We start from the raw sequence: 15,000 nt of genomic DNA, 5'->3' as shown, positions 1-15,000 counted from the left end.
AGAGAATCCAACATTTAGGAAAGGGAGAGAGAATCCAACATTTAGGAAAGGGAGAGAGAATCCAACATTTCGGAAAGGGAGAGAGAATCCAACATTTAGGAAAGGGAGAGAGAATCCAACATTTAGGAAAGGGAGAGAGAATCCAACATTTAGGAAAGGGAGAGAGAATCCAACATTTAGGAAAGGGAGAGAGAATCCAACATTTAGGAAAGGGAGAGAGAATCCAACATTTAGGAAAGGGAGAGAGAATCCAACATTTAGGAAAGGGAGAGAGAATCCAACATTTAGGAAAGGGAGAGAGAATCCAACATTTAGGAAAGGGAGAGAGAATCCAACATTTAGGAAAGGGAGAGAGAATCCAACATTTAGGAAAGGGAGAGAGAATCCAACATTTAGGAAAGGGAGAGAGAATCCAACATTTAGGAAAGGGAGAGAGAATCCAACATTTCGGAAAGGGAGAGAGAATCCAACATTTAGGAAAGGGAGAGAGAATCCAACATTTCGGAAAGGGAGAGAGAATCCAACATTTAGGAAAGGGAGAGAGAATCCAACATTTAGGAAAGGGAGAGAGAATCCAACATTTAGGAAAGGGAGAGAGAATCCAACATTTAGGAAAGGGAGAGAGAATCCAACATTTAGGAAAGGGAGAGAGAATCCAACATTTAGGAAAGGGAGAGAGAATCCAACATTTAGGAAAGGGAGAGAGAATGATAAACTATAGAAGGAAAGTATTTTGGAGACATTTTTAATCAGATAAATGATAATAAATAACACAAATGTATTTTCTGGCAGGTATCGTGGGTAAGGCGACGAGATTGGCACATTCTAACATCCGGAACACTAGCCTACACCAAAGAGGAGAGATTCAGCGTTCACCATCCAGAGGGCAGCACTGATTGGACACTTGTTATAAAATATATAGAAAGCTCTGATGCCGGGACTTATGAATGTCAAGTAAGTCAAACCTAATCAAACGGAACTTGTTTGTATGTGAAGGACGTCTTTGGTATTTGTTATCATTCAAAAGTTTGGCAGACTGCTGAAGAACCTAACTACATGATTGCTCTTAATACTTTGATGTACATATGATAAACCTAAGTTGTGTTATTGGATTATTCTCATAACATGATACTAATATATAAAAATTATGCCAAATATATGTAAAACTTCTCCTTATTTGGCATTTACCGAATTATTTTAGATAATACTCGAGTTATAGTTCAGATAAAAGTGGGTATTCAAGCATTTAAAAAATAATAATAATAAAAATTCTTCTTACACCGAGAATACATATTGCAAATGGTAGCTATCGTTTGATTGATTAATTAGAAGCTGTCGGGCGTTAGGCATAATGCTATTATTTCCTTTATTATTTTACTTCTAATAAATGCTATAAAGCTCATCACATGTTTCCTCCCATCTCTTCAGAAAAAGTAGGATTAGCTGCCAAACTATGATTCTTAATGTTTGCAGTTTCCCATTAATTTCAAATCACTCCGTTCTGTCTTGCCTTCTTTGTATTTTTACATTCCATATGCCTGTACATACATATTTTCCAATCAGTTAATTTAAAAAGATATAGATAAATAATCCTTTCCTACGTTTAAATGTGGTATTATTAGTCACTCCGTTGTCTTAAAACTGGTTTTAAGAAGCCAATAATTTTGAAACGGGATTCCATTCCTACAGCCAGGGGTATGGTAGTGTATATTACCACTAAGTACCCTGCTTCTCATAAGTCCTGCTATGAATGTGGATTTCGTGGCAGGCATAACAGCTTCAGCTTCTATATGTGTTCAATCTACCGGAATCAAGACTTGGATGATTCTATCTTCGATTGTCTTCTTACCATTATGGCTAAGATAAAAGAAGATGATAGAAAGGCCTCTTTTGGCTTTGTTGGGGATTTCAGTGTTTGCCATAGGGAGTGGTTGAATTCTATTTCACCTACCGATTTAGACTTTGCTTCTGAATCAGACTGTGAGCAAATTATAAGTGAAGCTAATTATAGGTCTGGTAACTGCTTGGACCTTGTATACACCGACTCCCCTGAGCAGCCTGTTCCTGATATATCATACTTATGTAAGATGTACATGAAATCTCAAGCAGACTAGAATGAGATTCTGAGATTTTTGGGGGATTGAATTAGTCACAATTGTATAGAAGTGTTGATCCTGTTGTCCCTTTGAATGGGAATCTAATCAACATAATTCATAAGTATATCCCTTCTTGTGTGCTAAGGTAGCGAGTGAAAGACAAACCATGGTTCAATGATGATTGTAGACACGCTTATTTGGTGAAGGGATCCTATCATCTTTGGAAGGGTAAAAGATTAGAATTGACTTGGAATAACTATACTCAGCTTAGAGCTTTTGCTCAGAGAGTTTATACTTCAACTGAAAACAAATGTAATTTAACCATAAAAGAAACCATTTCTGGTACAACCAAGGAACATATTTGGTGAACTACCTTAAATCTGCAGTCTTTGGTGCAGATGAAACAAATGCTCCTTCACTTAAACCAGATGGTTTTGTTACTCACTGTCCAATGGAAAAGGCAACCTTTTTGGCTGATGTGTTTGACAGTGACCAGAGTAATGAGAAACTTGATCTTCCTTCTTCCTGCGACAGAAACAACAAACTGAGGAGTAACCCTACCAACCGGGACATCTCTAACTAAGAAAATTCAACCGATGAAAACACCACCGACCAAGACAGAGACAGCTTTGATCAACGACAGGACAACCTGCCTAGTCTGCATACCCTCTCAGTGAGCGCTCCCCCCAATCAGAGCCCAACTGCTGGAGGACAAGATGGCGACTCATTACCCATGAGTGAGTGGGAAGGCAGTCTGACTAAACTACAGCTGCTCTCAGCGAGCTGCTTAGTCAATGAGTATCCGTCATTTTATCAATTTCAGTATCCGCTGCCTCTCTGCCTAAGTCAGAATTGCTACATATATAGATGTAGCTAGCATCGTTTCCACTACTCTAGCCCGAGGAAGGGAGACAGCACTCTCGAAACATGTAGCTTGTCCACTATATTCTTTTATCCGACTTGTAAATTTTACCTAACTTGTAAAGTTTACATGAAAACCTTGATTCGCCAATTATTCCTGAATTTGACTACCCACCATAAAGGATGACATTTGCCCAATTACTGGCTGTATGCAGTAATCATGAAAAGAAGACAATAAGAGCCATCGAGAAGACTGAGTATAAGATCAATGCAACTGAGGCAGTCATTATTTTCACCAACAATAATAATAATAATAATAATAATAATAATAATAATAATAATAATAATAATAATAATAATAATAATCATAATAATAATAATAATAATAATAATAATAGTAGTAGTAGTAGATCAGGAATAAGCAACTCAGTACCCCCAAGTACATGTCCTACATATTGAGATGAAAATCAGTAGTTGAGGTCATAATCAAAGTATTGAAACAATTTTTCAGATTAGATTGATCACCAAATATTCCAAAAGACTTCCTAAATAAAAAATTTTCGTAATTGACAAAGAACCAGACCAAACGTGTATATCAAAAGTAAATTTGCTATCAAGAATCACATCTAAAATTTTAAAGGAGTAGTATAGAGTTAAAGAAACATTATCAGTGTTGAGAGCTTGATGTTGAGGAGCCTCTGTCAAACTTGATGTTTTATCCCTTTTGAATTTTGGCTAGATCTCTATCAAGGGACTCAGCCACACCAGATCTACGTTTAGAAAATGGAATTAAGGGAAAGAGAGTGGCTTCATATGCAAATGCAAAGACCTTCTTTGTAGGCCAAATCATATATCGTGTGTATATGGTATGAAAACCAATGTGTATTTTTTATTATTGTCAAGTATAATTACACTAACTATCATATCTTTTATCTATCCCACAGGTATCCACAGGGACTGGGATACTATCGAGACTTGTGGAACTAAACGTTGTTGAACCTAAGGCGGTGATACCAGGTAATGGGGAATACCATATAGACGTTGGCTCTACCATTACTTTGGATTGCTTCATACACCAGGTAATGATAATTCTGTTATTCTATAATTGTTATAGCCACGTGCAGCCGAAATCTGATTATAAGCTCCATAACAACAGGTGCATCATCAAATAATTGCTTCTGATAACTCCTTAAGAAACATAGCCCCAAGGAAAATGATTGGGGATAATCGAGCACAAGAGAGAGAGGGCAACCAATTTTAATGAGGTTTCTTGTAGATTTGCAGAAAAGACTCTTATAAATATCTAGTAGCGTATATTTTAAATGATGCTTTGATGACAAAAGAAGTAAGTTGCAGGAAACGGGACCTAATAAGATAAGCTGCACGTGTACATGTTCGAAGATGAATTTGAGAATTTCTTGAGGCCAGAGTTGGATTATGTGATGTGACTGTTGATATAGCTTTCATTTATTTGTGCATAATGCAGAGTTTGGGTTAATATGAACAGAATTAGGTGAAAACAGATATTTCATAATGCCAATTGATGTACCGAGGAAGATTAATTTAGAGATCTGTTTTGAAAAGGTTGTTGGAATAGCATATCTTTCATTTTCTATAAATGTAGGAAAAATGTGACTGTTTTGTAGGTATGTTATTAAAAATCAAACTAAATTAGATTAACAGGCCATAGAGACCAGAAAATTAACCTTTTATGAAACACAGTTATCCTCTTACTTATATTTTAGACGAAATGTTTCTGTTATTACAATAAGCATGATAGACATGACCTGGGAATTTATTACCAGAAGAATGTTCACAAAATAGTTACTAAATAAAGCTTAATGTCTATAGAAAGATTGAAGAGAAAAGTATAATTCAAAACTAATGGAAATTTTCACGATTTACAAATATTTCAAAATATCTTATGAACAACTTTTCACCCATTACTATATTGAACATTTTCATTCCACATAAAACAAAAATACTAATTAAATAAAGGTATCACAATAAAAAAAAAATACTCTCTTGATAATTTTTGTAAGGAATAAAATCCATATACTAATTTCAGAGCTTTACTGGCTTACCCAGAGTACCACATTTCATTTTTGTTTAATTTATCCTAAGATGTAAAATTTCATTTCAGATGCTCAATCTAGTAATAAAAAGGAAATCTAATTTGATTAGTTTATGTTCGGTTTTTGTAATCGAGATTCAGCAACGTATTTGTAAGTGAAAAAAAAGAAAAAAAAATATAAACATTTTTAAAATCTTCGTTCCATGATTTCTGATTTCTTGAAGCTCCTTTAGTTTATATCCAAATCAACCGGTGAAACATTTCTCTTCTCCTTAGATTACTAAATCTCCTTCTCTGTCATTTTTCGGGGTGCATATCTCCCTCCTAAGAGATGATTTCCAAATAGGGAACTACGGTGATTTTATCATGTATAAGTTTCATTTGAAACACTGACATGCTGACAAATAGCACCCAAGCTAAAGTACAACTTTCAACATAGAACTTTTTCTAATGTATATAATTTTGCCAAATAAAAGGATATCACCTTACATGTTCTTGATACAAAATATATCCATATCATAGCTATGCTCTAACGTGACAGAAAACCCATTAACAATTACTGCCACTGATTGTTTAATCCCACCTACCTGTTCCCCTCTTGCTCATTTTGTTCACTTTAATGCGACACGTTTCCGCCTTCCTGTTAAAGACTGATCCACATTGGAACCGTCACGTCACATCACATCACGTCACGTCACTGTTCCGGCAACCATGCTATGTATTCACTCTATGCATCACGTCACCGTATCATCTCGTCACATCACCGTTCTGTCAACCGTTTTATGTATTCACGCTATTCATTACATCCCCGTCTCATCACGTCACATCACCGTTCAGTCAACCGTGTTATGTATTCACGCTATACACCATGTCACCACCTCATCTCATCACATAACTGTTCCGTCAACCGTATTATGTATTCACGTTATACACCACGTCACCACCTCATCACATCACATCACCGTTCTGTCAACCATGCTATGTATTCACACTATTCATCACATCTCCGTCTCATCACATACGTCACCGTTCCGTCACCCGTGTTATGTATACACGCTATACACCACGTCACTGCCTCATCATATCACTGTTCTGTTAACCGTGCTATGTATTCACATTATTCATCATATCCCCGTCTCATCACATCACGTCACCGTTCCATCAACTGTGTTATGTATTCACGCTATACACCACGTCACCGCCTCATCATATCACCGTTCTGTTAACCGTGCTATGTATTCACGCTATTCATCACATCCCTGTCTCATCACGTCACGTCATTGTTCTATCAACCGTGTTATGTATTCACACTATACAACATGTCACCGCCTCATCACGTCACATCACCGTTCCGTCAACCGTGCTATGTATTCACACTATTTATCCCGTCACCGTCTCATCATATCACCGTTCTGTTAACCGTGCTATGTATTCACGCTATTCATCACATCCCTGTCTCATCACGTCAAGTCATTGTTCTATCAACCGTGTTATGTATTCACACTATACAACATGTCACCGCCTCATCACGTCACATCACCGTTCCGTCAACCGTGCTATGTATTCACACTATTTATCCCGTCACCGTCTCATCATATCACCGTTCTGTTAACCGTGCTATGTATTCACGCTATTCATCACATCCCTGTCTCATCACGTCAAGTCATTGTTCTATCAACCGTGTTATGTATTCACACTATACAACATGTCACCGCCTCATCACGTCACATCACCGTTCCGTCAACCGTGCTATGTATTCACACTATTTATCCCGTCACCGTCTCATCATATCACCGTTCTGTTAACCGTGCTATGTATTCACGCTATTCATCACATCCCTGTCTCATCACGTCAAGTCATTGTTCTATCAACCGTGTTATGTATTCACACTATACAACATGTCACCGCCTCATCACGTCACATCACCGTTCCGTCAACCGTGCTATGTATTCACACTATTTATCCCGTCACCGTCTCATCACGTCACATCACCGTTCCATCAACCCTGTTATGTATTCATGCTATACACCACGTCACCGCCTCATCACATCACATCACCGTTCCGTCAACCGTGCTATGTATTCACACTATTCATCACATCCCCGTTTCATCATGTCACGTCACCATTCCATCAACCGTGCTATGTATTCACACTATTCATCGCGTAAATAAATTGATGTGTTCACACAGAACAGTTCATTGCCGTCACAGCACCATTACATCACTGCACTGTCACGGCACTGATTCTTTCAGAGAATCTTTTGACGTGACGTGACGTGACGTGATGTGACGTGGCGCGACAGTGCAGTGTGAATCAGCCTTCAACACGTTCGAAATACACAATATAATCTTTTCATCAATCGGTTATACTCTAATCTTTTTAAATGATTGATAAATATCAGAACACTTCTATCATTTGGATTTGGCCGAGCATACATTCTACCAGTTTTCAATAACTCCATGGTTCTCAGCTCTCAGTTCTTATTATACTACGCAAACGTTTATTCTATTTGAACAGCCTAAGTTTATAACTATATTTATAATTAAACTATTACAAATCGTAAGAGCACATGTTTTTTCCTAATTTCTAATCGATTCGTGTTATATTTTCCATTCAAATTATATGATGATCTCATATCTCCCCTTATACAATCTCGTCCAATATATTTACTAACGTACATCTAAAAGAGTCTAGTAATTACATTCTTCCATTATCAATATAGACATTAATTGCTCTGCTTTTGTGATTTCCGGTATCCCTCATAATGTAATTCCTGATACAAATTTACTTTGTCCCTCTCATAGTTCAAATGTTAATTCCTTTCAATATTTTCTGTAATTTATTTTCATCAGCCTTAATTCTAACTGCAATTTAGAAATCGAGATCACTACCAAATACACAAAGATATGTTCAGTTGCAATACATGAATATTTCTTATCTTCATGTGCTTACATTGTATCAATTTCATCGTTAAAGACGTGGAAATTGCCTTTACCAATTCTACACACAAAAAAATCTATATCCAATATATATTTCATATATCAGTCCCTTTTGTCTTTTATTTTTCTCACGTAACTTTTTCCCTCCCAGGCTCTACCTTCCCTGTCCAACACCACATCCTTCTTCCTTTATCATTTTTTGTGACATTGTGTGAAAGCTAATTATACGTCTCATCCCTTTCCAGAGTCTGCTGGCACCACAATATATCTTTTGGTACCACAACTCCCGAATGATTAACTATGACAGAGAGCGTGGAGGCGTCAGTGTCCGTATAGACACAGGTCCTCAAGTACGCTCTAGACTCACAGTTACTCGGGCTACTCCAGCTGATTCTGGCAATTACACGTGTGCAGCAGCTAACAGTCAACCTGCATATACGACGGTGTACATTACGAATGGTGAGTATGTTTCAAACAATGAGGATTTCAAAATACTCGTCATTACATAGATTAGGATTGTCAATATATATAGGATTATCATATGAACCTTTTTTGAAATCCAATTTGTTATTGATTTCCTAAATTCAAGTTTTCCGCTTACTCTGTGTGTAATCCTTTCATTGATATATGTTCAATTCTTCATCTAATTTTAGAAATTTGATAATTTGTTTTTAATATAGATTCGAACTGTCAATAGATATTGGATTAGCATATGAACCTTTACGAAAATCCAAAATCATTAAATGATTGATGAGTTCCAGGCAGAGTAAAACCAATTTTATTGATTTCCTAAATTCAAGTTTCCCACTTACTTTTAGTTTAGTCATTTCATTGATATATGATCAAATCTTCCTCTATGTTTAGAATTTTCCTAACTTGTTAAAGTTATTACAATCAAATCTTTCTCGATTTTAAATTTAAACAAAAGTTTTTTAACAGTCGAAACCTCTTTGTTCCTTTGGCCGCCTTAACAAAGGAAGACATTCCAGCATTGAGTCTTGCACTCTCCCAATAGATGACATTGACCTTATGCATGTAAATGATGACCGTAAAATCAGTTATGCATATGGTGTTTGAAGTGCAAGTGATCAAGTCATTATTCGGTGATGTGTTGCATTTCTAAAACATTTTATCATTTTGCCAAAATAATTACACATTCCAGTTTTTATAAGGTATTGATAATAACAATAATATTTTAGCAGGAGGCCCTGTTTTATGGATATTTGATTGAAAACTTCGGCGGCTTCAGTGGCGTCAACTTTATAAAACACTGCTTAAATTGCTCTAATTTCCTTAGATTCAGCAGCACTCTAATATACCAATAACGGCTCAATTCCAATTTTCATATAGAAAATGCATATTTATGAATTAATAAACTACGTTTTTTCATTTTAAAAGTACACAAATAACATTTGTTTAGACACAAAGTTAATGGACGTTCTGGGGTTCGGTGGTCGTGTTCTTGTCGTTTTGGGGTAACAGTGGTTACGGTGTATCATGTTTCAAATAGTAAAACACGTCTGCTCATCATCAGGATTCAAATTAATTTATATAGAAGAGGATTTCATAGCTGTAAATAAGCGAATCCATATGTGCTTTATTCTGGGAGTTGTATATCCTAGAAATGTTGGGGGGTGAGCTATGAGTTGAATGGCAGCTAGGTAATTGGGTCGTAAACAAGTTACGTTTATAACATTCCTACCAAGAGGAATCTGTTTGTTGATTGGCCATGAATCTCACCAGGAGAAGCTACATTCCAAGTACACTCATAGCTGGTATCATCTATTCTTTCCATAAATGAAGGATAGCCTACCTTTGGCATGTAAGTAGGAAAATCTCTTCCTGCGGGGTGTTGAAGATAGGTTTCTCTTGTTGGATCAGTAGTAGCTCCGTAAGTCTTAGTTATCTATTGTCCTGGCCACTGCCGATGATTTCCATATTGCTCATGATGTGTTCTCGCAAGATGGACCTATCATTTGTCTTCTAGCAATTCCAGTGGAGCAGCCAGGGAGCAGCCTCCATGAAACTTGTTATCACTCATTGCCCCTCCTTTACTACAAAGGAATAACACACTTTTATTACCAGCAATTCACTATAGCCATTAAGGACATGGCTTTGAGGACAACATCTTTCTCAGTCAAGGAAATAAGGAGCTTAACTTCGTAATCTACTTCAGATTTTCTATTACCAAAACCTTGGTTATTGAAAATAGTACAGCCCCTTCTGCGTAGGAAATCGTGAAGAGGACAAATGTTTTTACCCTTACACATGCTGCATTGAAGGGTGCCCCGTCAGCTACATCGGAAAGACCACCATGTGGCTTTCTAAATGACTGTCTTGTTATGTGCAGTAAGGTGCTATGAGGGCACATTTCCAGCAAACTCTCAATAGGTCCATTTCAAAAGAACACATCGTGAACACTAAGGAAATCAACAGCATTGCCCTAGACAGCTTTAGACTTAGAATTCTGAAGACTCTACTGATCCAGTAGGAGCAACCTGACGAAGGACCACTGCTCATCTTGAATACGGAGAGTCATACTAATCAAGATGACTGATGACCAAAGCATTGATGAGCGGAGCGGAAGCTTGCCTGGAACTAAGTCTCCGGTGTGAGCAGACACTCCTCATTCACTACATGATCTCTTAGACTAACAGCATTTTAGCAAATGTTTGTAGTGTTTGTTTTTCTTCTTCTTTGTCTGCATCTTTTCCCACTTTCATGTGGGGTCGATTCTTCTGACCAGCTTTCTTCATCTACCTCTGTCCCAAACCTCATCACCAGTTAATCCCATTGATCGAAGGTCACCCTTGATATAGTCCATCCACCTTCGCTTTGGTCTTCCTCTCCTTCTTGTTCCCTGTACCTCCACTTCCATCAACCTCCTCCCAATATACTGTTCATCTCTTCTCATGACATGACCATACCACCTCAGTCTACTTTCTTGGATTTTATCTGATAGTTTTCTAATACCTGTGATACCCCTAATTACTTCATTTCATATCTTACCTCTTCTTGTTCTGGACGAAATTAGAGTCAATCACTTCTAGAGCTTAATCAGTGAAGGCAAGTATTGCCAATCTATAGGGATGACATGCACAACACATCCATCTACTGCTAGCCCGAACAGGAGAGCAATGAGATTATGTTTAATTGCGAGTAAAACGAGTCACGTCTGAGCAAAAAACATTTGAGTTAAGTAATATGGCGATGTGGCAAGTTATAACATGGAGTGCGGGGAGGGTGATGAGGTCATGTGTCGGAAATTCTTACCACCACTGATCGAGTGATCCCTGCGATTGGCAATAATTTCGTCCGGGGACAAATCCTTCTAAACTTTGTAAAAATACGGCTTTGAACTCGGCTTAGAGTCTGGCTCCATCACAGCTATTACATTCACCTTCATTTCATTCCTAGTTAATGAGAATTCGACGCCCGGAATGTGGCCCTTCAGGATTCGTATAAATACATCTATGAAGCCCTTATCTTGTTAATTACTCTTCAAGCCTGATGATGAGCAGATATACCTTGATGCTTGAAATGCATTGCGACTTAATCTCCCAAAGCGAATACAGCAAGAAAGCAATTGCCGAAGCAAGAACGTCCCTGGACTTAATGCATAAGGGAACATCTATATGTATAATTTTAAGTAAAAAAAAAAAAGTATGATAATTTACTCATGAATATCCATATCCTCTCTGAAATTGATAATTGTGCAGTTTCTGGCACATTGCAGTTCTATTCTGAAGTAGAAATATGATTTGAACCATAGAAAATATCTTATAAGATCAGCGACATTCAATCAAAAGATAATAATAATAATAATAATAATAATAATAATAATAATAATAATAATAATAATAATAATAATAATAATAATAATAATAGTTTTGGTAGACAACAATTTTATTGAACTATCCACATATTCCAAAGTACACTTCGGGCACGCAAATTTTAACCAATATAGCACACAGCTCGTTAGATAAAGACTCGTTAAACCGAAATAAATTGCCAGAGTTATTGGGGAATGCCATTCTATTATTTACATCTTAAATGAAGGTTTTGGTCATGTTTAATTTTTCCTTCTTTTATATTATTGATCTTATTAAATCTATAGGAAACCTGAAGTATACAATTTGGTCTATTTTATATCCCTGGTTATTGCTATTCATGATTTTACTAAGAAAGTTTAATACTTTTTTGGAGAATAAATAGTCTAGGTAACCATTGTTGTTGAAGAGTTATTTTGATATTATTTCTTATTGTAAATTTAAATTATCATTTGATAACCTATAAGCTCTATTAATAAGAGCATTAACACTTAATTCTATAGATAAAAAGTAGATTAATTTGAATAACTTAAATCAAAACAATTTAAGGTGGGTTTCCTATAAAGAAAACTGTTGACTTTATATTGATGATATTAATGATCTACAAACTCCTAAAGTTAAAAGGCTTTCAGTTTTCTTTCACCTGCAACCTTGAGCATCAAAAGGGAAAATTTCAGGAAAAGCAGCATGATGGAGGAACTAACATCTATTTTTATTCTCTGCAGGCAACAAGATAGCAGCAATACAGCCTAGAGCCATGGCAGGAGGTGTAAGGCTGCAGAGCTGCAAGTTTCTCTTTACGCTGGTGTTTATAATGTCTCTTTTAAACAGCATCTGCTAAATCGAGTTTTTCATTCCGATCTAATGAAGTTATATTAAAAAGTGCGATCAAAATAATTTACCAAAAACAAAAAAAACAAAAACTATAATTTACTCGAACCATTCCATTTTCAAACGTTCAGCATATTGATCAGTCACGTGACATCAAACTTGTCATTTCGTTCTGATAATTATTTATGCATTTGGTTAGTGAAAGAATTTGTTGATATAAACTTAAAGATATATTCTTTTTTAATCATAATTCACTCATTTTATTTCTATCCAAAGCGTGTGATGTAAAATACACGATCTATGTTTTGATAAAAGTTTCTACTCATCGTTCTATGCATACAATTTTGCCTATCCCATTCTAATGCATAGAGTTGTTTACCTTACTGTTGCTCATTGTCATGAACTTTCCACAAGTAATGTGCTACACCCGATCCCAGATAATCACCTACACCGTACGTCTCTCTGAAGCTTATTAACGTTATCCTCAGAAAACTTTCATACTATCATCCTTGTTACAATATTGGTCGCGTTTCATACCAGTGAAAGTTTAGCTCAGTGCGAGTGAAATATTACTAATTAATATATATCTAGCGACGTAACATTGGCTGGAAACTGGCCCCAGAGAAGTATCGGGAAGAAATGGTGCGCTAAATGTCGTTTTGCTCAAGTTTCCTTAACAAATAGCTTCCTGTGCTTAGGAGTTTGAATTTCATCCAGGAGCCGGCTCTTAGAAGGGTGATAAAGAAACCAGATTAGAATTTCGATAATATAAAAAAAAAAAACCGAAACGCTCAATAGTGTTCAATAGTGTTGGATGACGTCAAATCATAGGTTGACAAATAACAATGTGTAAATATGTAGAAAGAAACAATTACTTCTCCAAATATTGCGGTGCCAAAAAAAGGATGGTTTTTATCAGTATACCGGCCAGACAGTTTCTTGCATGACTTGAAGGGGATGAGGATAATACGTCCGATATTTTAGAGTAACAAGAAAAGACGATCTTAGTTGGTATTGTATATAACCTGCGATGTCAAATGCCAGCAGGCTAAGGATAAAAATATACATATTTTTTTGCATAGGTTGTAGGTATATGTATAAAATCGTATCTGTTTAATTGTGTGTGTATATAATACAATGGAGACATTCATACATGTAAGACTAAGCGAATATCATCGCGTTCATGTGATGTGCTTTCATATTAGACACAGGAACGCAGACATGAACTGTATGTACATATAATAATCGGTTATTTCAACAGAGAAGCCATTACTGCAAATAACCTGCAGACTATGTTTGCTAATGTACACCACTATGTAAAAAGAACGATATCTAGTAATATATTTTTTGATAAACATTGGGACTACTTTTCGAACTAGGCTAAGGCACAATGTAAATACTTAACACTGTAGGTGTACGTAATGTTTTTGAATGTTTGTACAACACTAAGGACACTTATTTTGAGACGTCTTTCTAGCTACAAAAAGATATCACATAACACTTCAGGCAAATATCTATGTTTTCTTATATAATGTGATGTCTGTGAAATGTTTTCCCAGCAGGAACTTCCTCATATATAGTTTGATAATTTTCATGTTTTACTTATTACATTATGATTGAACATACCATTCTCGTACTGTATATTTCCAAACTACATTCATCCTTCAGTTTTCTTAAATGGAATATATTCCAGTTGTTATACAGCATTTTAAGGATAGATAAAGGTAGAATTGAAAGCGGTTTTATAGATATTTTTTTTTTGTTTTGCAAATACTAATGCTAAATTTCTAATTAAATCCAAAGAAATTGAAAAATAACATACAATCTCCTTTGAAAGTGGTTTTATTGATATTTTTTTTAAACACTAATGCTAAATTTCTAATTAAATCCAAAGAAATTGAAAAATAACATACAATCTCCTTTGAGAGTGGTTTTATTGATATTTTTTTTAATTACTAATGCTAAATTTCTAATTAAATCCAAAAATAGAAAAATAACACACAATCTCCTTCCAGTTGATACTAGTTTTACACGATTTCCCCAATTGTAACGTCGATGCTAAAATGGAAATCCTTGCATAATACCCCACGCATAAATGCACACAGAAACACAAACAAATCACACGAACACAAACGCTCAGAAAGAGCACCTGCTTCTCTGCAGCAAAAATACCAAAAGAAACACGTACTTCCTGTGGAGAGGAAATTCATGGAACGGAGGAAGTCGCTAACAACTGTTGCTGGAACACAGAGGCACACATTGCTTTCTTTATGCTTTTGTGTTACGATAACCCCCTTTGTATATTTTTACCTGTACATATTTTCATACTGTGTATGACTAGAGATGCATGTATAAATGGGACTTAAAA

General features: G+C 36.0%; 1 protein-coding gene across 4 annotated transcripts in view; it reads left to right on the top strand.

The window, feature by feature from the left end:
- Positions 1-15,000, top strand: part of LOC137655815 (immunoglobulin superfamily member 10-like) — a 164,811-nt gene that overhangs the window by 149,748 nt on the left and 63 nt on the right. For all 4 annotated transcript variants that reach the window (XM_068389978.1, XM_068389981.1, XM_068389979.1 and 1 more), the window contains exons 4-7: positions 793-954; positions 3,902-4,036; positions 8,217-8,430; positions 12,527-15,000. The exon at positions 12,527-15,000 is cut by the window's right edge and continues 63 nt beyond it. In XM_068389978.1, coding sequence (XP_068246079.1) covers positions 793-954; positions 3,902-4,036; positions 8,217-8,430; positions 12,527-12,642 — 627 coding nt within the window. In that variant the 3' untranslated portion in view covers positions 12,643-15,000. The remainder of the gene's footprint in view (positions 1-792; positions 955-3,901; positions 4,037-8,216; positions 8,431-12,526) is intronic.

The sequence above is a fragment of the Palaemon carinicauda genome, chromosome 16, assembly GCF_036898095.1.
Source record: "Palaemon carinicauda isolate YSFRI2023 chromosome 16, ASM3689809v2, whole genome shotgun sequence".
NCBI classification, from domain to species: domain Eukaryota; kingdom Metazoa; phylum Arthropoda; class Malacostraca; order Decapoda; family Palaemonidae; genus Palaemon; species Palaemon carinicauda.
This window is presented reverse-complemented; position numbering and strand designations above follow the sequence as displayed.